Source organism: Quercus lobata, chromosome 12 (genome assembly GCF_001633185.2).
Source record: "Quercus lobata isolate SW786 chromosome 12, ValleyOak3.0 Primary Assembly, whole genome shotgun sequence".
Classification (NCBI taxonomy): Eukaryota; Viridiplantae; Streptophyta; class Magnoliopsida; order Fagales; family Fagaceae; genus Quercus; species Quercus lobata.
This window is the reverse complement of record NC_044915.1, coordinates 35,497,008-35,521,665: the sequence shown is the minus strand read 5'-3', so window position 1 is coordinate 35,521,665 and position 24,658 is coordinate 35,497,008. Positions and strand designations below refer to the sequence as shown.

At 33.8% G+C, this 24,658-nt stretch overlaps 2 protein-coding genes across 3 annotated transcripts; both read left to right on the top strand.

Moving 5' to 3' along the window:
• Positions 1-10,011: 10,011 nt before the first annotated feature.
• LOC115972386 (transcription factor TGA7) lies at positions 10,012-16,932 on the top strand. 2 transcript variants are annotated; one of them, XM_031092657.1, is made up of 10 exons: positions 10,012-10,148; positions 10,516-10,586; positions 12,701-12,883; positions 12,976-13,047; positions 13,453-13,512; positions 13,598-13,675; positions 13,789-13,849; positions 14,956-15,227; positions 15,919-16,146; positions 16,505-16,932. In XM_031092657.1, the coding sequence occupies exons 3-10, from the start codon at positions 12,770-12,772 to the stop codon at positions 16,655-16,657; spliced, it is 1,038 nt and encodes a 345-aa protein (XP_030948517.1). In that variant the 5' UTR covers positions 10,012-10,148; positions 10,516-10,586; positions 12,701-12,769; the 3' UTR covers positions 16,658-16,932. The 2 variants fall into 2 exon arrangements, with proteins under 2 accessions (XP_030948517.1, XP_030948518.1); XM_031092658.1 differs by lacking the exon at positions 10,012-10,148 and adding an exon at positions 10,181-10,198.
• Positions 16,933-18,947: 2,015 nt separating this feature from the next.
• LOC115972385 lies at positions 18,948-23,104 on the top strand. Its single transcript, XM_031092656.1, has 5 exons — positions 18,948-19,416; positions 20,082-20,156; positions 20,398-20,537; positions 21,909-22,046; positions 22,648-23,104. The coding sequence occupies exons 1-5, from the start codon at positions 19,164-19,166 to the stop codon at positions 22,855-22,857; spliced, it is 816 nt and encodes a 271-aa protein (XP_030948516.1). The 5' UTR covers positions 18,948-19,163; the 3' UTR covers positions 22,858-23,104.
• Positions 23,105-24,658: the final 1,554 nt, after the last annotated feature.

The following is a 24,658-nucleotide window of genomic DNA, read 5'->3' as shown; positions in this document are numbered from 1 at the left end:
GTCCGAGGAGGAACAAACAGCTATTAGGAGTTCCTAGTTAAAGTTTCATAAGTAGGAGATGAGTGGAGAGTGATTCGAGGAGGAACTCCTTCTCGGATATGATGAATGCAGCTCAAGTATGTATTCCGGCAATTATAGTAACCCTCCAAAAAGCTTCCATGATAGGAACGTGCCTTAAGAACATACTAGAAAGAAGGAAACCCAAAAATATCTAAGAGAAAGCTGTTATCACCATATTAAATGCACTGTAGCTACTTTTCTAGCTGCATTTATGTGGAGAAGATCTCTGAACAGTACTGCCTTAGCCACCACAACTCACAGAAAGCCAGAGAGGGTGTCTGATGGGACGGGTACTCAAGTAGAGGCTCAGATGATTAACAAGTGTAAGACCAAGATGACCCAAAGGGAGCTATATAATGTGAGAGACCCTCCATGAGAACAAATCGAAAAAATAAAGAGAGAGTACTGTAGCAATCTAAATTGTCTTTGTATCCATCTGTGATTAACTTATACAAGGGTGACCTCCTCGGACTAAAAGTCTATTGAGATCAGAATATCTTAATTGTGTTTGATTGTCATTCAATTTAGTACTAGTCATTGTTCAATTCATTAGGGCCTAGTTCTTCGATTCACTCTTTACAAATTTATTATATGAGGCTCATTGGGCCAATATCCCATACGTTTTGGGCTTGGATTGTAAATCGAGACTCTACATATATGTTCAGTGACTAACCTTGACTTGAAAAAAACAATTATATATACTTTAAAAAAATATTATATACTAAATTAATCTATTTTAATCACCCTAATAAATTTTTTTAACACCTTTACTTGAGAATTATAAGAATTCGAGTTCAATAAATATAAGAGTAATGCTACATCTACAATATTTTCATAATAATTTTATAATAAATTTTATGTGGTAAGCTATCACTAATTTTAATTCGGGTTCAATATTGACATGTTTTACCCACCAATAATAGGCTAACAACTTGTTGCATAAAATTTATTATGAAATTGTTGTGGTCACTTTATTATTCTCATATCATATTTCCAATTTGCACTTTATCTTTTATTATTCTTTTTTTTTTCTTATTCTCTATGTTAGTACAAAAAAAATTGTAATATTTCATGTATTTGCGTGTTTTTTTGGTGACGTTGATATATTCAAGTTGTCTCTTTATTAAATTTTGTATAATTTAAGTTTCTTAGTAATCACCCTAAAAATTTTTTTTAGAGCCGTCACTGCTTACGATCATACATGCTTGCTACTAGTTATTCTTAATAGTGAAAGAACAATTATATATAGCACGAACAAATTTAGCACAACATGAATCAAATATAAATTTAAACTTTGCAAAAAAAATAATTATGGAAAAAAAAATTGGTAAAATGCCAAAAACCTCTTACAGTTAAAAGCTTATACCAATTCAAGGACAAGTAATTAGGAATTTTGGATGATTTCCCAACTGGTTGGGAATGAGCTTGTTTTTTAATTACACATTTGTATGCCAGTATGCGTAACCTTGACATACATTTATAACTTTTGGAAATGACTTGACTAGGCCATGCATAAAATCTTCTAACATTCTTCAGTACAAAGGTGATGCCTTCTTTAGGTGACAAAGGATCATTAATAAGTAACTCATATCCAAAAGATCTTGAATTCTAACAAAATCTTTAATGGATAAGTTGGAGTTCACAATTCTATGTTTCATACAATTTTTTTAATAAAAAAATTATTGAAAATGGCAGATTATTGGTCAGCACTAAAATATTATTAGTATTGTCAATTACATGGCAATGACCCAATAAGATTACTAATCCATTTGGTTAAAATGATGGAAAAGTAAGAGGACATAAAATGGGGAGGAGATGGAACGGTAGAGTGATAAGATAAATTTTAGTTTTCCCTAATAGTGTTTGATCGGGTTGGAAAAGTTGAAAAACGAAAAACTCTTTTATTTAATTGAAGAGAAAAGTAAGAGATTGAAAAATATAATTTATATAAATTAATTCATATACTTTTATTAAAAAAAGTACACCCAATAAAAAAGAAGCAAACAATCAAAAAAAAAAAAAAAAAAAAAACCAATCCTGCACCGTTAAAAAGAGAAAAGGCAAATTAGCAAACAAAAAATAAAAAACAATCGTGCCTAGTTTTTTAAAAAACCAAAAAAAGTACATGCAGTGCATTTGCGCCACTAAGGGAAAAAGAAAAGAAAAGGGAAACGACCAAACCAAAAAAAAAAAAAAGTAGCGCAATAGAACATCATGGACTATGGAGCTAGTATCATGGGCATTTTTTTTCTAAACATTTTTGCATCACTTTTTCTCCTGTTTTTTTTTTTCCTAATTTAAAGAGATTACGTTTTGATGAACTCAGAGAAAAACACTCGTACCTTACCAATTTTCCTTCCTCAAATCACTCAAACCAAACACCAAAAAAAATCATTTTCCCTCCCCACCTAAAATCCCTCCAACTAAATGATTAATAAGGTAATGGCTGACATACATGCAATCTCGTTGTGTGTGCCTTTCTGTGGTCTAAACTATTTTAATTTACACTTTCCTTCCATCATGGACCATTCTTGAGCGAGATTTTGGAAAATAGTAAATTGACTTTTTTGCACCAACCAATTAGCCTAACTTTTAACTATATAAAAAGAAAAGAAAAGAAAAAAAATTGTTGCACGATTGTGAGGTTGCATTGCTAAGATCAAAATCTTTGAGCCTAAACTTTATTGAGTCAAAAAAAAAAAAAAAATGTGTTTCTTAGTTTTCACATCATAACCATTTTCTTTCAAAACTAAAGAAGTTCTAAACCATAGTTTTAAAAACCAGGTCGAGGGCAAAATCGAATTTGCCTCCGGCCCCTACCCAACTATTTGGTAGAAACTCTTCAATGAGTGCTTAAAGTGTTGGAATTCTAAGTTGATGTAGACGAATTCGGGAGGAAGTTCTATAGAAGGATTCTAAAGTTTTGGGGTCATTGTTGTGGAAGGCAAATGTTGATTATAAATTGAGATTACAAGTCGAGTCTAGTCTACAAAGGTTTTATACGGTTTTATGAGTATAAATTGAATATAATTGTTTCTTCTATAAAGAAATTTTCTACGGTGTTGAATACCCTCAAAGTAGTTTTATTTTTAATTTTTTATAGAGTTATTTATGAGTGTTCCACTTAGCAACCAAAATCCTGATGTTCTTATTCAGCCAAAAAAAAAATCCTAATGTTCTTTTTCTACTTTATTTATATTGCTTTGGATTGTGGTGATTTTTACTGTAATTGTTTTGACTATTAAATTTATAACTTTGGGTATACGAAACAATTAATCCATAAATTAGTACGTTGGGGTCAATCTAAGGTTTGTTTTTGTTTTTTCAGATATGATCAAGAATTAGGTATTAATTCATCCATAGACTCACTCCAATAATCCAGTAGACCTTTTTACAAGATATCAATTAAAGTATAAATAGTTTATGCAAAAACAATGTTAATAATTTCATTAGAAATTGTTTAATAATTATTTATTTATAATAAAGACATTCTAAAATATTAGAGAAAATTACCCTTTTTAATTATAAACATTGGGATCAGTTGCAATGTCCCTCCTAGAATGTAAAATAGAAAAATCAACCACCTGATTGGTTAATGATAAACAATTGTACGTCCTACATCACTACTATTAATCTCACCAAATTAATTTTTTACCAAAACACCTTTTTTTTCTTTTTCTTTTTTTAAAGGATAGGATAGAATTTCAACTTATAGCGTGTCCTTTGAATATTGCCAAGATATCTGAACTTTTACCTTAATTTCTTCAAGCCAAAATCCTCAAAAAATTCCCTAGATACCAAACCATATCCTTATGCCACCCTAATCCTTGTCCAAAATCAAGCCAACATGCCCATGTCTATGTTGTGGTCGACTGTGAAGTCAAGGCATTGATATTCTCCAAGCCAGCTTCATCCAACCTGTTTTTTTTAGAGCCTCAGAACTTGGGATAAGTATAGTTGGTGTTTTCCTCTGCTGGTGTTTCCAAGCAAGGTGTAGGACATCTTATTTCTTGAGACCAATGCAACTCAGCGTTTAGGAGAACATTCCTAGAATTATGTGATTAAATAATTAAAATTTTCATTTTTCATCAATTTAAACTTTTGGGAAAATAGGTGATTTAACATGGTTTTAGAACAGAAAGTTAACCTAAGCTTTTGAGAACTTAAACTTTTGGGAGAATTATTAATTTAACAAACACTTTAGCTGCATACTTAAGCAATTCCTCAATAAAAGCTGTTGTAATTAGGTTAAATTTGAATTATCATGAAAAGTCATGTTTTTAATTAGAATATATAACCAGAGCTCGAACACCTTTAGTGGAACAAGTACCAAGCATGCTTGAATGGGAAATGGCCAAGCATCATTTGGTAAATGGTTGCTACTTAGCGGTATAATTCCTTTGTTATTATTTTTTAATCTTTGGCTTTTCCCCTTTTCTTATAATCTTATTACCTTGGATGCTAAGTTGACGCAACATTTTTTTGTCTGTCCTGGCTTTTCCTCTATACTATTAGGACAAAGGGAGGAATATGCTGCCAATACCATGTTATTCCCAAATTCCATGTTGTCCGTGCTATAGTAAGATAAAATGCTGACCAAATCCCTATTTTGTATGGTATATATGCTTAAATAAGAAAAAATTGTATGTTTGTGACTCGCATGAATAAAAAAAAAAAAAAATCTAAGGCCACCAAAAAAAAAAAAAAAAAAAAACTACATAATTTTTGTCATAACTCTCTAGGTGGCTAATTGTGATTGGTGGATAAAAAGTGATGGATTCATATGAAAGTAACCGGTAGCTACTCATAACCTTCCGGTCGCAGCCTGTCATATAGGAGAGTTATAACAACAGTTGTGAGCTTGTTTATGGTAGTAGAAGAACTTCACATGATTTTCAGATTACGATTTTCTTCTTGATGCATATTCAAATCCAATGTGGATTCCTTTTCTGACTTCAAGTTTTGGACCAAGTTAGAATCATTATTATTATCTCTTTTTTAGTGATAAGAGAGATCTGTCGACTTTTTGTTCATCTTCTTTTAAAAAGCATGGAGGACGTCCTTTTTTCCTGTCACTTTCCCCTCCAGATTAGGAATCGGATAGTTCTGAAGTTTGGTGCGATCAACTAGCAATTTTTTTTTATATGAAAAAGAGGTACCTAGAGGTGCTTTCCTAATGTTTTTGTACTTATGTTAAGCAACCCAATTATCTAGAGGCCCATTCCCTTCTTTAGATAGCGAATCTCAAAAGAGTTCTAAGCACAATTGACAAAATAAAAACTTGTCTTTAAAAAATTTGTGTCAATAAGGGGGGCCTTTAGCCATTACTCATTCGGGTCAGAAAATTTGTGCGCTTTCTTTGTATATTGTGTTTGGCCAAAGATTCTTTGTGTGCGTTGGCCTAATATTATATGCTATCGCTCTCCTAATCTCCCCTAGGGTTCTAGTAATGCAATAAATTCTATGAATATATGTATGTAAAAATTAACAAATGAGACAGAGAGAGAGAGAGAGAGAGAGAGAGAGAGAGACAGAGACAGAGAGAAGATAACGATAAGGACCCTCATGGCTTTGTCATAGCGAACTCTAAATATTATGATTGAAGGGTAAAAGTTGGTTTAGAGATTATCCACACTTTTTAATTGAAATTCAACCCACGTAATTGGGGTTCTTGAGTACTTTCGTTGTAGTTTTTAGCTTAAATTGGTTAGTATAATCAAGGTCTTTTTTTTTTGGTTTGCAACAAGTGTCATCGCAAGGCTCTTAACTGGTTCTTTCGAATTAAAATAGTAAACAGATCACACTTCTATTGAACCTTCAAAGTTAAGAGACTTCAGTAAAATGAAAAGGAAACAAAATAGTTTCAAAGTTTCTGTTACCTAAGCTAAGAGCATATTCCGAATCTCAAAACAAGTGGAACTTACAGAAAACATCATATATGATCACCCGTCTAGATTGACCTATTCCTTAACCATTGATCCCAATACTAAATCATACACTAGTAAGGACCACATGCCTAGAATATCTAACTAACACTTTTAACTTATTGATCCAAAAGTACTTAAACATTTTATAGCTCTCTAAAACCTCTCTTTGCATACAAAAAATTAACTAAAAAAACAAAATTTCCAACTTGTTTGGGTTATTCAAAAGCTAGTTGGCTCTTGGACACAAGAAGACAGTCTAGGAAGCAAAATAGTTTGACTCGTGGGCAAATAACCAAAAAATATATTTTTTTTAATATAAAGAAATGATATCTCAATCTTCGGTAAGACTATTCCATTTCAAATGAAAATTGCATTTTTAGAAACTACTAAATTTAAAATCATTTTCCAATAATTTTTTGAATTGAATTCTATACAAGTTTTGGTGCCAATTGGAGCCAAATTATCCAACAAAATCATTAGAACAACCTAGGGTAGACAAGATCTTTAGTATTCACAAAAATCAAACGCTTCAAAGTTTTAGGAACAACAGGGGTAAAATAAAAGTGGACCTCATGAAGATTTATGACTCATTCCATTGGGATTATATTTTGCGATGTCCATGTCTCAAAAAAGTGATATTTTCTTTGCTTGTGTACTAGGATGTTTTTAAATAAGGCCATATTCTTGAGATGCTATAGTGCAAGTGAACATCCTTGTTAAGTCATTTCGAAAACGGAGATCCGAGGTCAGTAAGAATGTCTTATCATCTTGGACATTCTTCAAGGTTGCATCACAACTAAGAGTCGGACATTGGATAAGGGATGAGTAAAGGGAGACAACAAATATCTTCAAAAGCTGCTACTTCCATATTAAATGCCTCCCAACTAACTCTTTGGCAGCATTAATGTGGAGGTGATACCTGAACAGTGGTCAAGCAGTCTTACAGCTACTAGTTGATGGTTCTAGGAGGTGTTGGATGGGACAAGAAGGAGTTCCTAGAATCTAACCTTACATGTGTATGGTAGAGATGATACCAAGATTATAGTATATAGCATAAGAAGGTGGCCTAAAAAAAAGAGAGGATGGAAAAAACCAAGAAATCTTTGTAATAATACTTTGAACTCTTGTAACTTTGTTCATCAACAAAATATTATAACATAGCTCCTTAGGCCGTGCCGATGACATATTTTCTTATCTTATTTGTGTTTAATGCTCTTAAATCAGCAACTATTATTGTTTTTCTTCTGGAATAGAACTAGTTTTTTCACTCATGCTTTACAAATTCATTATTTGGGCTTGTTGAGCTAAAACCTAATCCTATACTGGGTCCAATCCAAACTCAGTCCTTATATAAATTTATATTAAAATTTGTGATATCCCTAATATCAATAATAATTAAAAGTGTACAACTATTTGAAAAAATTCATATTTTTTAAAATTTTGGACCTTTTACAATGAGATTGGGGTCTTTTTATAAAAGGTAAATTTTTTTTTTTTTTTTTGTAGTGGGGGCGTTAGGCCTAGGCTTTGGGCCGGCCCTGTTGATCTTATCTTAGCCAACTAGCCAATAATTGCGTTAAAGTATACGGGATAAAGTCTAAAATATAATTCATAAAAATACGATAACTACAACTGAGATAATGATTCTCAAAAAAAAAAAAAAAAACTGTGATAATAATCACAATATCACATTCATGGTTCTTTACTTTGCACGCATGCAATCTTACAAAATACAACGGCAAAATACCGGCACGAGAAAAAAGTAAAAGCTCACCTCTTGGTTTTTTTATTCTATTTTTTTTGGATTTCTTGCTGTGAGAAGAATTTTATTTTTGTGAAGAATCTTCCACATCGTACACTCCATAATGGTTTTTTTAGTATTCTTTCAAAACCTTTTTTATAAATTTTTTTTTTTTTTTAGATTAGAGTATATTGTATTAGCACACAATAAAATTGATATAAATAGTAAATGTGAATATGTCTCCTACAATGTACTAATTGTTAGGATCTTGAATTGGCATATATCCATAATCCATTGATAATGTAATTTAAAATCTGTTATGTACTCTTTGTCAATTGTAAGGATTGAAAATTGATTGAATATGTGCTTTCTGTAAAAGTTCACTTAAGTGAACCTCAATTCTCCCTCGAACGAACCTTGATTCTCTCGCTCGAACAAATCTTGATTCTCTTGTTCAAGTGGAACTTGCTTGAGCAAGTTTCATATCTAGTTGAGTGAGACAATCAGTCTCAACATTCTAAAAAACACACATTCCTAAGCAAGATGTGTTTAGTACCCTACTTATAACAGGGTACATTTAATTTCTTCACCATGTATATTGAGCATTTTAAGACAAAAATATCATAGATCAAAAAGGCGAAAACTAGAGCCGTTTCCAAACGTATTCTTAGCTCCAATAGATCATTCGTAAGGTATTATAGGTGTAAACCCCAAGCACACCCCAAAAAGAGTATTCTAACTCCGAAAATGGTTTAAATACTTAAAAATTGACATCCAATTACTTACGAAGTTTTCATTTCCTTTGTTATGTAATTAAGGATAAGGTGAGGCGTAAATGAAGACCAGTCTAAAGCCTATATCCACTCTAAAGGAATACTCTAATGTAGATCTCAACAACCTTCTATCTGCCAAGCTTTTAAAATCCTACTTATAGTAAAAGTGAATCAGAAAACATTTAAATTTTATTAATAGTTAAGCTAGTACCAACATTTTAATTGATTTAGTAAGCTATAACTAGATCAACCTAACATATGATTGTATGAATTAGTGAAATTATATAAAGGAAAATGTTAAAAAATGCCATAAGAACATTAGTTTATGAACTATTTTTATATATATTTTATGAGAAAATAATAAAGTATTTAATTTTATTGAGAGCTTTTTATATTTTCTCTAAAAGTGATATTAAAACTTTTCTAATATGATTTATTAACAATTATTTTAAAAACATCTATTAATATAACTCTTATATAAATTATAAAAATTATATTGCAGTATCATATACATGTCAAAGTGTATGTGAAAGCGAGATTACGTACCTACCTTCTTGGTATTTATTTATTAATTTTATCTTTCTTTTAAAAAAACCCTTTCCACATAATCGACAAAGCACGCGCTTGATGGACTGTTTGCCAGGTGCTGACTCAACTGTTACGTGTATATCATGTTCAAGAAAATCAGATACAACAACATAAATAAAAAATGTAAAATTAATCAATAGGGGGGAACGATAACCTCACTGACTTCGCAAGTAAGCCACAAACCAAGACTCTCCACGTGGCACATCGAACCCACCCGACCAATCACAATTACCCCCCCTATTAATGACGTCAGCCTATACGCCATGGGCTTGACAGCATTAGCACTATGCGCACTTTAAGGGGGAAGGGGGTGCGTAGGTTAAGCTACCAAATTGGTGCGCAATTTTAATTTTTTAAAGCATTTTTCTTAATTTGTTAACTACTTCATTTATTTCTTCTCAAAAAAAAAAAAAAAAAAACTACTTTATTATATATATATTTTTTTTTCTTTTTTTAAAATTTAGTATAAACTTATCAAGTTCAAGTTACGTGACAATAAAAATAATACCACATAGATTATCGGCTTTGATTGATAAAATTATCGTTATGTGTACAACACATTTAATTAAGGGTAATACCACATATACTACCGGTTTTGATCGATAAAGTTATCAATATCATTACGTGCACAACACGTTTAATGAAGCACCAATTCAACTCCTACCAAGTATCATGGGAAGTAATACAATAATTCTTGGCGACCACACCACTACTTTTATTTATTTTGGTTTTGGTAGGGAGGATTTCACTTTTAATTAGTAGTACTTCTTTAGTGGGAACACAGCCACGTTAACGTTTGACTGTAGCGTTCAAATAATGGACCAAATATTTTTACTAGTTTATTGATTAAATATTATAATGTTTTGTTCTTATTCATCTTTATTATTTTATTGGGTTCCGTTTCTTTAATCTTTAGTCGTTATGTTACTTTCGGATTCTTGTTTGCTTTCGTCGTGGAATAGACATTATTAATTCGCTGAGCTTAAGACAGGTTTAAATACCAAATTATAGGCCTCACTCAGCTTAATTTGGAACCTTGCAGTTAATCATCAAGTTTAGGTACTACTCAAACTTTTGCTCTCTCTCTCTCTCTCTCTGTGTTCCAATTTGTGAGTTTCCAACTGAACTGAGCCTTAGCTGGTTTGTTCTTTGTTAAGTTAGTTGAAAGTGCTTATGGTTTTGCAGCATTAAGCTGCTTCTGATTTGTAGTTTTGTACTGGTGGAGCAGTTTTGTAGTACAATCTTCAGTTTGGTTCAATGAAACTCCATATTCATGCCAAAAGAGAAAGAAGGAAATTACTATTGTGGGGTTGTTTTAATGTTGTTTACAAAGTTGGGACTTTGTTATATATACCCTTTTGGTGGGAATTTTTTGTTTGTACTTGTAGAATTCTGGCTAATTAAGTACTTCTTTGTTTTTGGCTAGTTTTTAATGAATCATGTGATTTTGGCGCCATTTTGCTGCAAAGGATTCATTCATTGCCGCTTGTTGTGAAGGTAAACGCACTATGATTACTTGTTCTTGTCAATGTTACCTGAAAGTTTTTTTTTTGGAAGTGGTATGGATTTTGAACACGTGACCACAGGTGCCATTTGAGCTAGAGCTCAGTCACAATGGCAGTAGATGTTGAAATCATCTATCTCAGTACACGTGTGCGTGCGTGCACGGGGCACGTGCGCAGACTGGATTCCCTTTGCTCAATCTTATTGAAAAATTGGAAGCTGCAAATCTTTCTCATGTATTGTTGCCCTATGCTTATAACCTTACTTTTACCAGAATTGAGTTGATTTCATTTGAATACAAACCACCCGAATTATGATAGTTTAATCCACAGGTTAATAAGTACAATTAGTTTCACAAAGAAATTGGGGAACGAGTCCAATTTTCTAATTATTCTGCTTCCAGTTAAGTATGATATTTTAATCCACTGATTAATAAGTTAATGACTGAGCTTCTTTTATTGATGAAATGACTTTTCACCTATTCTGATTTATGAAAGATCAGAACATGTTATTACAATTACTGGCCATTCTGTAGGACAATTTTGTGTTAGATTGTTGAGACGTGGTGGAGAATATAGTCAAACATTTATCAATCTTAAAAGTACAGCTAAATATCTTTAGTAGTTGAATTACTCAATTTGACTTTGATTTGTCAGAAACGTTGATTTATTAGTTCCCCATGTTCGAGATTCTTGTTAAGGAAAGACGTAGAGGCTTAAACTTTGATGGAATTTTCATAGGTTAGCTGTGGAGAAAAGAACCATTCATATAGTAGCTAGCCTTGATTGTGGCCAACAATTTACTGTTTTGACTTTTGATGCATGATGTGGTTTCTAGAAACAGATACATAACACAACAGAGGATTTAGATCTCTAGTTATGAGCCCAGCAAGCCTTTTGCATTCAGTCATTTTCAACAAATATGGAGGGCACCTAAGAGAGAAGGACTAACACATAGTGAATGCCACAAAGGGAGCACCACTGCTGCCTTTGGAACATCATTAGTGGACTCTTGCCTCTCTTCCTCTTACAGAATATGTATGATTGGGTTTAATCCACACAAGGGCTGTTTAACCTGATTTGTCTAAGAACTTTTTACCTATCTTAATGAGGAAATCACTGAAGTTGCTATATATTTGGGGTTTGTTGAATACAATTAATAGTCTTAAAATTCGGCTTTACTTTTGATTGAGATCTAAAAATTGGTTGAGGTGAGAAAAATGCAACAAGCATGACAAAGATATGCTTGCTTGGAATACATTTTTGTTGTTTTATGTGAGGATGATAATAGGGAGATTTCACCATCGTCCTGATGGATGCAGAAATGCATGAAGAACAGTAAGTGTTATGTTAGCTTTTGCTATATAGGGCTCATTGTGGGTGGATCATCTTCATTTCATTTTGCCGTTAAGTGTTATTTTCTCCAAATGATTGTAATAAGTTTAGGCTTTGGGCATTGATCCTCAATCCTTTAATTCACTTCCTGAGATTCAGAAACCTACAGACCATAAGCAATCAAATAACTGTTTCAGCGGAAGCTTTATGCTGTCCATTTTTGCTTTCCATCTGTTTCATAAGTTTGCCCATCTCAACATCAAATTTTCAGGTTTAAGTCTTTTTGTTGCCTATCATTTTCTTGTGCAAACAACTAAACATGTAAGTTTAGGTAGAAATCTCATGGTGTATCAGTAGGTAAAAATGAAAATGCCAGCTGACAACCGCTCAATTAGCTTTGTGTGTGAGAGCATATATCCACCATTGTAGGTATATGCCCCCACACTTTGTATGCTTTGTGTGTCAATTAGCTGATTTTGACCAGAGATACTGCTTATCCAGCGTGACCAAATTGTTAAAGAAACCATTATTTGTGATCTGGCTAATAGTGGTAGATGGTTTTCAAAAATTTTTGTACCACTCATTTCATTGATCAGAAACAATATGCATGGAAAAGAGCTAACCATTTATGAAATTTGGAGTTTTGTTGCTCTGTTATTGTCCACTTTACAATTGGTCATTCTATTAATCTCTTAACGTTCCCAACATTTCTAATTTTAATTCAGGATGACAAGTTTAATTTGATTTCGTTCTTTCATTATTGTAATGCTGCAGGAGAATTAATAAGCTTATTAGTCAATTTATAGAAGCTTTCCATCAACTTATATCGTCACCTCAAGAAGGATGGGCATATACGAGCCATTCCAACAGGTTAGCATGTGGGGAGATACCTTTAAAGGTGATAGTATCCCGAATGCTTCCACAATTTTACAGGTGGACACTAGGCTGGAAAACAAGGTGAATATACATGAAATTTGATCTCTTTGTTTTTCAATATTAGAGTTATTTTATATATTGTACTCTAATGATTTCCTCAAATGATCTGCTAGACTGAATTTATTTCTCATGATTCGATGGGACCTTCTGGAAATGAGCAAGAAGCAAACAAGCCTGGTGATAAGGTGAAAAAATTGCACCATATGGTCTATCTCTACCCCCATCCACAATTCTGTACTCTTAGGAAATATATCCATGTCATCTTCTTGTTATTTATTTTATATTTCATCATACAGAGTGCATCATATTGTTATCAAGTTGGGAGAGCATATGATTGTGCATATATTACATGAAAGAAAATATGTGCTGTTTCAAGTGCTAAACACCGTTTGCTACTTTTATGGATTGTTCATCAAGGATTTTTTTTCCATACTTGATTTGAATTCAATTATGTGGTGTTTACTTTGACTAGGACCCATGTGGGCAACCCAATATCACCTGGTCATACTGAGCACATAAGCATCTGATCTAAGTAGGCCATCAGTTGCTAAATCAGTGTTGGTAATGTAAATGCACATATCTATGTACAGGTACAGAGACGTCTAGCACAAAATCGTGAAGCTGCTAGAAAAAGTCGCTTGCGGAAGAAGGTAAAAAGATTTGCATTCCTGTAATAACTTCATTGTTGGAATTTATCAAGCTCATTAAGTTTCAGTTTTCATTTTATTTTCGTAGGCCTATGTCCAACAGTTGGAAACAAGCCGTTTGAAGCTGGCTCAACTGGAGCAGGAGCTTGAGAGAGCTAGGAAGCAGGTTAGTGGAAGCTCACCATATTCAGTATTCCCCTGATCATCAAATGTGTATACTCATTGATCATGCATTCAAATTTTGTATCCATCTGATAACTACTGAATGCCTGATTGTAGGGTGTCTACATATGTCCACCGGATACCAGTCATGTAGGATTCTCTGGAAATGTAAACTCAGGTTTGTGATTCTAACTGCTGGTAATTGTTGTTCTATATCATGTATTTGCTCTACCTATGTGTTCTTCTACTCTTTACTCTTAGAGTTCAGTCAATGTTTTTATTTCTTATGCAATTTCTAAAACCTAAATTTTGGACTATGTATCCTTCTGTGTATGAGATAGTAGACAATGTACAAGTGGAGTTCAGCTTGACAGATTCATGCACTGAATGTAGAAATCTCTTAGCAGTAAATGTATCTCTGAAATTTAATGAAGGTTCATATGATATATGCGGAAAAGTGAGTCATCCTAGTTTTCTTAGCTGTTGTTTTGCCCAGTTACTAGAGAAGAATTGTATTCTGAAACAAAGAAAATGACTCTTGCAAGATTTTTCCCTGCCCCTAAAAGTTCTTTTTATGATCTGTTCCATCCTTTCAGGCCTAGATTTCTCTTCCTTGGATGAGACTCCAGGTTTCATTATTCCCATGCTTTAAGTTTTTTTTCCCCTAATACCTAATGCAACGGGGTTGCATCTTTTTGTCAGACTTCTGAGGTAGGAATGTTGTATTGACATATAAAAGAAACAGACTAACATGGTGTTGATTACCCTAGAGACGAGCCCATTTCTATCTTCTAATCACTGTGTCTTCAATAGTTTCATAAAGCAGCTTTTTTTTATGTTATGTACCTGTTATATAAGACTAGTTCCTCATAAACTCAGGATAATCTGAGGGGAGGTGTGGGGTTGTTGGAAGGTCTTAGCTTCTAATCTTACCAAGCTAGAGAGAGAGCAATGAAAATATCTTCTTTAGTGCTTTTGATTATTTCTGAGAGCTGTGTGTGTGTGTGTGTGTGTGGAGTAGGGAAGCATTGTCTCACTCTCTTGTATGGTTTGCCTCTCAAAGAATGATGCGCAGAACCAAACATCTTGATATAATTCTGAAGTACATATGATCAGCAATAATTATATTTGTATGTCTATATGTGTATGTATTTAGCATACATACAAAAATAAGCATGACATTTGAAAATTTCCTTTTTGTGAAAACAATTGCCTGTCCTCTTTACTACTTTTGTCATTAAAGTTGTTTTGTTCTTGAAATAGTCCCAACTGTGGATCTTGCAGGCATAGCAGCATTTGAAATGGAATATGCACACTGGGTCGAAGAACAAAATAGACAGATTTGTGAGCTTAGAAATGCACTGCAAGCTCATATAACTGACGTAGAACTTAACATACTTGTTGAGAATGGCTACAGTCATTATTATAATCTTTTTCGCATGAAGGCAGATGCTGCAAAGGCTGATGTCTTTTATTTAATATCTGGAGTGTGGAGAACATCAGCAGAGCGTTTCTTCCATTGGATGGGTGGATTCCGCCCATCAGAGCTTCTAAATGTAATAAGTAGTCTCTTCATTTACTTTTTAGTTTTTGGGATTGACTCTCTATTTACATCATCACTATCTGGGAGTTATCACTGTGGAATGCCTTATCTTCAACCCTGCAGTAGGACTGCATATCTGAACAAACTATTTTTAATCAGGCATATTAATTTTTTTATTAAAAAAAAATTAAAGTTAATCATGCAGCATTCTGCCACTGTTTTGGAAAAATGGTTGCAAACAGAAGTCCCCATAATTCTTCAACCTCAAGGAATTTACAAAATTTTACCTCTTTGAAGTTGTTGCATGATAATTAGCAGAGCAAGGTGGTACAGAAATGCATAGCATTTGGGACATTATGGATGTTGGCAGTGCCTTCAAATAATTTTTAGAACATCAATATAGCAGGAAATATCACTTTGATAAGTTGCTCTATGAGTTGTGCAATATTTTTTATTTTTTTTAGTCGTTGTGAAATTAACTATTTGCTCTTCAAGAATATACATCTAGGTCAGTCAGAAAGTTAATATTATGCTAAATTGCTTATCTACTTCAAGCTGTTTCCTATTTAGACCAATGTTTTTGGTTCATTTAACAATAGTCTCATGCATTGAGTCTCAGATTAATTAGTTATATCATCATGATTTGATTGTGCTGTACTGCAACCTTATTCATAAAATATGAGGTGCTCTTTTTATTTTGGTAGGTCCTCTTGCCACAGCTTGAACCATTGACCGATACCCAAATTCAGAGTGTTCGTAACCTCAGACGGTCATCGCAGCAAGCAGAAGATGCTCTCTCACAGGGAATGGATAAACTGCAGCAGAGTCTGGCTCAGAACATAGGAGCTGAATCTGTAAATTCAAGTAATTATGGGTCTCATATGATTGCTGCAATGGAGAAGTTGGAGGCCCTTGAGGGATTTGTGAACCAGGTAATTTATATTAGATGGTTGCTGTTGAAGTGCATATAGGGCAGCTAACTCACAAATGTCAAGTAAGATTCTATGAGTTCAAAGTTGGCTCCTTGAAGATGTAAGACACCAATGTGTCTTCAAATGAAGAGAGCAGCCAGACCTATGGGCTGTAAAAACAAAACCAGTTTATAGTTTATATAAACATTCACCTATTAATATTAAAATCTAGCCCAAGAATCTAACCATGGTGAAACAAATATCCATTATCTAGGACCAAAGTTTCTGTGTCTTAAGAGTTTTTATAATCTTTACCATGTCTATATTATGCATTGCCCTTTCAAATTGATCACTGAACTGTCACCCTTGTACAAAGCAGGCGGATCACCTTAGGCAACAAACTCTGCAGCAAATGTATCGTATCCTAACAATCCGGCAATCAGCTCGAGGCTTGCTTGGCTTGGGGGAGTACTTCCATCGTCTCCGTGCTCTCAGTTCGCTTTGGTCTGCTCGTCCTCGTGAACCTGCATAGCCTAGAAAGCACCTTTAGAATCACTATATATATATAGATTGTAGTACTAGTCACCGCCCTTGTTCAGGACGCAGCTGCGAAGGATATGAATCCTGTGCCTTCTGCTTCACAGCAGTTTTATCTAGTTCGATAAGGTGTAAATATAAATCTCAAGGTTGTGTATCAAGAAGAAACTTGGGAAATTTTTAAGTTTCCCTATAAATTACATTGCATGTTGTAAGACTGTATTGTGTATATTGTGGTAAAAGGTAAATTTGAAGTATTTATTGTCTAAACATGTTGCTTTATGTTAAATAATATTATTAACAACGCGATGTGTTATATCATATTGTATATGTTAGAGTGGATGGGAAAGGGGAAGTATAGAATAGGAACATTAAGAACACGAGAGTTACGTAGTTTAGTTTTTACGGAGGAATCCCTTAAGGGTTACATCTTTATTGTGTAAGAGTGTAGTACAAAACCTGTGTTACAATAAACTCTAACATAAGTATATATAATAAACTAAACCCTAGACTAATAGACTTCTAGTACAAGTAGGAGACTTAGCTTGCATACAAAGTAGAATTAGGCTTGGGTCTATTACATTGGATTAATATGTCTAATATATCTCTAACACCCTCCCTCAAACTCAAGGCGGAAACTCAATGAAGGCTTGGGGTTGGATAAGCATGAGAAGATTCCTTGGAGATGCCTTGAAGAATGCCTTTAAAGAAACCACAATAAAGAATATGCCAATTGACCAATTTCAGAGCTTCAAATGAAGAAATAGAATCCAAAATTAATCTACGCAAAAAACTGAGCAAGATTGGCCCTTTTGGAAATTTTGACTTTTGGTCAAACGTCAACGAAAAAAGTCAAAGTCAACAAAAATAAAGTCAACGGATACTGATAAGGGTCGGTTTCGGGTTTCCGGGTCAGGTTACGGATCGGGCAGCAGAGCCACTGACGTCATCCTATGACGTGTCACTGATGTGGACGTGCTTGCGTGGTTGATGACGTTAGGATGACATCAGCAGCAATTTGTTTGCGCGTGCGTGGAGGTGCGTGTAACATCCATTGAGCTCCAGATTTCTCATGTTTGCAGAACGGCGGGCTACAAGGCCATTAGGGCGGCGCATGTAACAATAGGAGGATTTGAACCTGTGAAATCTGCGGCGGTGCGTGGAGAAGTTGGTAGAAACTTCGTCAACGCATTGGGGCGCGTGCAACGTTCAGTGGTGACCGGACTTCTAGGTTTTTCTCACGGGAGGCTGTGGGGCACGTCTGTGTGGTTGGTTTCATCAGGCGATGCTTGGATTTGCGTAGATCTGAGATTGATGTTACGGGTTTGCTTGAGTTTGTGGATGACACAGCACTGAGCCACGGTGTCTACGAGATGCCGTGGAGTCTAAATCCAGCAGACAAGCATATGTAACTTCTGATGGTGGTGTGCACGTGAGAATCTTCTTTGCTTGCTAGAGATTTTGTTTGATGCCAAAATAAGTCTGGCTCTGATACTATATTAAATAATATTATTAGCAATTATATGTGTTATACCATGTTGTATATATAATAGACTAAACCCTAGACTAATAAATTTCTATTACAAGTAAGAGAATTAGGTTGCACACAAAGTAAAATTAGATTTGGACCTATTAGATTGGGCTAATATATCTGTTATATCTCTCACACTTAATTTGTCTGAGCTTGATTTCATTTTCTTAAATAGAATGTACCAAAAAAGAAAAAAGAGTGTTTGTTAAAAAAAAGCTGTATATAAACTACTGGTTAAATTAAACGTATATTTTAAGCTTAAGATTGACCCCACCGATTGGCAAATGGAATGCAGAAAAGAAATAATTGCTAGAAATGCTTCAGAATTAGAAACAGAGAATATTATCAGTAAGAAAGATATCTATCCGACGATCCATGTGAGCACCCATTTGCTTAAAATTCGAGTTCACTCAACTCAATGTTAGCAAAATTGAATTCAAAAGAAACCATATATATAACTAAATAACTTTGGATGAAGACTTTTCAATAATATTTTTTTGCAAAAAACGGAATATTTGGCAAAAGAGGCCACGTTATTAGGAATAGCAATTCTGATTCCAAAAAATAAAATAAAACATAGGAAATCTTATTTATTATTATGGGATGAGGAAATGAGCAAAAAGGTAATTTTATCTAAATCTCAACTGTCATTGTACAGAAAGCCTAACCGTCCATAAATCCCAATTTCGGAAAATAAAAATAAAAATAAAGAAAGAAAAATATTCCAAAAGATTTGGACTATATAGGATAAATCATTTTGAAAATTAAAAAAAAAAATTCAGATTCAGTAAGATTCTCAAATGTAGGTCCCATTATCAGAACCTCTTTCAACTTCCTTCACGTCTTCAACCTCAGCTCAGCTACGCAAATCACGCCATTTTTTTTTTATATTTTATTTTTAAATTGTTGAAATAAAATTGAAGCCTTAGGGTTTGGGGGTTCGAAACTGAGCGATTTGTGCGGAGAGAAGATGAGCAATCTGAGAACAATATGTAGGCCGTACACGGTGTTCTCCTCCATCATTTCTTGCAGACAGAGACAGCGAGCACGACCTAGGGTTTCCCTTCCAAACCCTAATTACGGGCCTCAATTCTCCTCTGCCTGGTTCGATTCCTTGGGCTTGAATTCCAATGGTGCTGAGCCCTGGTTTCGTGTCAACCAGAGGAGGACCATGGTTCACGCTTGCAATTGGTCCGATCAGAAATCTCCCTACGAAACTCTCGGTATCTATTTCTCTTTTTCTTTTTCTTTTTCAGTTCCTCATAGCTTTCAAATCAGTTCTAGAAATCATACACACAATTACAATTACAAGCAATTTTTTTTTTTTTTTTTAATTTAGTGATTATGTGCTTTGTAAGCTTTTACAATAATATATGTGTGGATTTGAATAATTTGTGATAAATTACCCATTGTCTTGAAAGTTTGAAGAAATGATTAATTTAATAATTTAATCTAACATCACCTTTACTTGTGGGACGAAACTGCTGTGGGGCCCAAAATAAATGAGAAATTTTTTTTAAGTGGGAGGTAAGGTGGAGACAGGGTTTGAATCTACTCTGATGCCGTGAAAAATGGTTGATTGTTCCAAAAGCTTAAACATTTCAGATAATTGGTAATTTTTCATTTAATGTAACAATTTGTAACGTGCTTATATATGTGAATAATTGGACAAAAGGATGAATTAGATTATTGAAGAAGAAAAAATTAAAGCTTTATACATTTAAAAGGTATGGTTTTTATACATGTTTGTAACTTATACATAGGCATGTTATTCAAGTTTATGTGCTGTTTGGTAACTTGTAGACTTTTGGAAGGTTTGTTCTATTTGAATGTTGATGGGTGCTTAACAAATTGTGTCTCAAATTTGTTTCCTTTGGTTTTGATACAGAGTTAGAGAGAGATGCTGATGAGGAGCAAATAAAGTTGGCTTACAGACGCTTGGCCAAATTTTATCATCCAGATGGTTTGTCCTTTACTATGACTTTCACTTTTTGTGTTAAGTTTTCGTATGGATTGTTTCTATAGATTTTTTTTTTTGGGCTGGAAGAGGGGGGGGTGGGGGGGGTTGTTAATTTCATGGTGGATGTCAGCGCAAAATGTTCTTTGCAACTTGTTTCTTATTTTCTGTTCTGTACGGTGTACGCTTAGAAGTTGGCCCTTATTCTTGGACTTGGTATTGATCCAGTCATCTTTCTTGTTTCAAGTTTATGACGGTAGAGGGACTCTTGAGGAAGGAGAAACAGCTGAAGCTAGATTTATTAAGATTCAAGCTGCTTATGAGTTGCTCGGAGATGATGAGAAGCGGAGGAAATATGATATGGATAACCGGGTCAACCCAATGAAAGTAAGTTATAATAATTTATACTTTAAACAAAATTATAATAATTTATATTTTAATCACTGTGTCACTTCATAGTTTGCTTTAGATGTCCACATGTTAATATTTTTTAGTATTATTATGGAGCATAGAAAAGATGTCTAATTTTTATCTTATATATGTTAATCATTGGACAGCTTGGCATTCAAGAATTTTAGTGTTATATTGAAATTATTGGTAATCATTCTTGGTGATAATTTTTATTATGAATCATATGTTGTTACTTTCATTTATCCTTTGTGAAGTTCCTGATTGCATTATAAACTATTGTAGCACAATACTAGCTGCATTTGGAATCTAACAACTTTGCACATGCTCACAAGAATTGTATCATTGTTAGTAAAAAGCAGTACTGGAGAATTTCTTCACCACAACGTAACCATGAGAATGAGCAAAGCCAATTATTTATGAATTTTAAAATTTTCTAGTTTCATGGTAAGCTACATGAAGCATGCATTTGTGAGATATTTTGCGAGCTTTGTGTTATGAGTCACCTATTATGGTATTGTTAAATAATTTCAAAACTAAAATTCTCATACCACTATTTAGTCTATTTATACAAGAAAATGTGAAAATAATCACTATAATTATCAGCTTAGTAGTTCTAAGTTAGCATGATTTGGCAGTTTTATGACATACATAATACATAGATAATCATTAGCAAATTTTATTTGCTACTCCAGTGTGAAACTTTTGGGTGGGGAGATTTTAGGACTGCTCAAACATATGAAAGGAAGAATATAACAATCATTAAGCAATACAAAGAACACTCTAAATTCTCTCTTCATATTCTGCTTTTATGTGCAATACTTGCAAAGTATTTTAGCATAACCAATTAGTCCAATTTACTAAGCCTTTATTTTGATTTCCAACAATTCTGTTGAGTATAGTTACTTTTAAGTCTTTGCTTTGCATTCTGTGCTTTAAGTTTTATGAAAGGTATAAACATATTCAATATCATACCTGTAAATATACATAATTTGTTTTAGTGCTTCACATAGGTTGTCCTATAGGGTAAATATGTAAGGCTCTAAACTCTTGGTTGAGATATTGACCAAGATGCTTTGGAGTATATTTTCACCTAAAAGTTGATGCTAAAATAATCAATTTCAGTTTTATTTAAACTGTTCACGTTCAATTCTTCAAATTAGTGCACCATTCAGCTTCCGAAATACATAAACTTCCAGCCTTCAAATGCACTATCTCTTTTATATATGCATAAAATTGATGATTCAGTTCATTGGTTATTGATTAGATGATGCGTTTTTTGCAAATTTATAATTGAATCCTCACATTAGCTGCTTTAGTAATGGTGTTTTATGTTCACTAATATATCAGGCATCTCAAGCATGGATGGAGTGGCTTATGAAAAAGAGAAAAGCTTTTGATCAGCGGGGTGATATGGCCATTGCAGCTTGGGCTGAGCAGCAGCAGCGTGAAATGAGTCTTCGTGCTCGCCGTCTTGCTCGTTCAAAGGTATTGATTTAAATTACATCTCCAACTAGTTGAAAAAATTGCTCTCAAGCTACCTATGTCTTGACTCAAACGACACTTCCCCCTCTGACAAGATTGGGGTGGAGGATGAGGTTGTGGTTTAAAAATAGGTTTGTGTGTAACTTACCAGTAAAAGAATGCTCTCAAGCTCCATCTTTCTCTTATAACAGCCTATTGACCTAGCTCTTTGTTCTCTTTTTTATATTTTTCAAATAAAATTATACTGATTCTGCACCATATAAATACCTTTTATTTAAAACAAGATAAGTTGAAAATTGATTCTCAAAACTGGATGGAAAGTAGAATTGAGACAATTATTCTGCAAATCATAATTGTTTTGTGCAGCATTAAAGATATAATTCTTCCCTTCTAATTATTTGATGGATACTGAAAGGCCCTGCCTCTTGCAGTTAGAAAAGTATAGCTATAGGCATCATACCACACCATATTTTCTGGTGATTCACGTTTAAAATAATAGCTTCCGCAAAGTTTCTTCTTTGATCTCACTTTTCACTAATAGAATCCTTTAATTATTCTCCACATTTTTACTGCAATTCTTGCTTAAAATCTATTGCAATTCCAGGTTGACCCTGAAGAAGAGAAAAGAATTCTGGCCAGAGAAAAAAAGGCATCCCAGGAGTATTTCTCCAGCACCCTTAAACGGCATACACTTGTCCTAAAGAAAAGGGATTTGATGCGAAAGAAAGCAGAAGAAGAGAAGAAAAAGGTAATCAGTCAACTTTTAGCTGCAGAGGGTCTTGAACTTGAGACAGATGATGATGAGGCCCTGTAGACAATTTACTTCACTCACTGTCATCCCAAATCTTATTATAGAATACATTCTAGAGTATCTCTTGGTGATACATAAATTTATTGTATAAAAAGTGGAAAATGTATAGTATTCCTTCAAGAGTTTAGAGAAATTAATGGGAAATTACCATTTACAAATAGAAAAGTGCTTTCCGGGTGTGCCACACTCACACGCCCGGCGTGATGTTTAGTCAGTTGTTCACCTGTTTGGAATGGAGCCTTTGTTTTTAGTTGGTACCTGGTACTTATTTTGCTGGAATGGTGAAAGGTGATCATGCTATAAGAAACTCATATAAGCGTGATAAAGTTGTATGCGGACCTGTGGCCTGATAGGCTCTTGACTTGGAAGTTGTACCTGTACCCTCACTAGGCATAGATAGTTTCACAGGGGATATTAGGTCCACATATCACTTGTTTCGTGGAACTACTCTATAGCCTTATGGGCTGAAACATTGCGATTTAATGCGCTTGAAACTTAAGGAGCCATTAGTTCACGACCTAAACAGTTGCAATATCTTTAAATTTGAGGTTGAGTTAAACCGGTTAATTTGGGTGTTGGTGCGCAATCAAATTACAATTTGAACAATGGCAAATTGTATTATAGAATCAGCTTTATTTCTTGCTTTCCATATAGTTCACATGTAAGAGCATCCATATCGGTGGAGTTATTTTTTTAACTATTTTTACTAAAAAAAAGTTACTTTATCTATTTTACCTACTCATTTTACTGATTATCCAGTATCAGTGGATCTATTTTAGCTTTCAACACAATAAAATAATATAAACATCACAATAAAATAATAAGAATAAAAGAACAATAGCATTGTGAACACATAAACAATATATAGCAGTGTGAACACTATATAAAAAAGGAAAAAAAAATGAGTAAAAAAAGTGTGAACGCATGAACAATAGCAGTGTGAACGCAGAAGAAGAGAAATAAGAATAAAAGAAAGAATAAAAATGAGTAAAATACAACCGTTACATAAGATAAAATCATTTAGAAATGTATTAGGATCGCAGCTTTGTTAACTGACTCCAGGTGGTCAGGGCTTGACAACTAGGAAAGAGCTATCTAAATAAATAAAATGGCAACTATGCAGCTCATCTAGCAGGATCTAAAACTCAAGGCTGTCAAGCTGAATGAAGAGGCAACATTATTGCCAATAATTAATTTCTGCTGCTTCAAAATTTGAAATGCACCTAGCTGGGCTTAGGATCTCTGAAAGTGTGGCTTCAATATTTTCTGACTAATGTGATCAGCCCTAAAACTTGACGTCCAGTTTTTTTGGGATGTCATGGGTTGTCATATGCTAATGCAAACACAATTGTGTTGGTTCCATTTCACACTGAAAAATAAAAAAGATATAATACATAGATGACAATTTCACACCAAACAAACCATCCATGAATTCTTTGGATTCAACGATTCAGGAGACCCACCTCTAGCCTGTAGGGTTAGGGACAGAAAGGAGGTCAAGCAATGTTATTTGATAGATCACAGCATACAGCATTGACTTTTCCAATTTCACATATATCGGCCTGATATCACATAGAGATATAAGTGCATGACATTATGGCTTTAGTGTAGCTGCTTATGATGTTCAATGAAACTGCAGTAATTCATAATCAAGTAATTAAATTGTACGTTGACCATCAACTTACAACCCTTGTTTTTGTGGGCTTGGGATTAACTGTTAACAAAATATATAACACAAAATACAAACGCATGCGAAGTCAAACTGCATCAATGGACAATAATATTTTATATTTCATAACTTCAA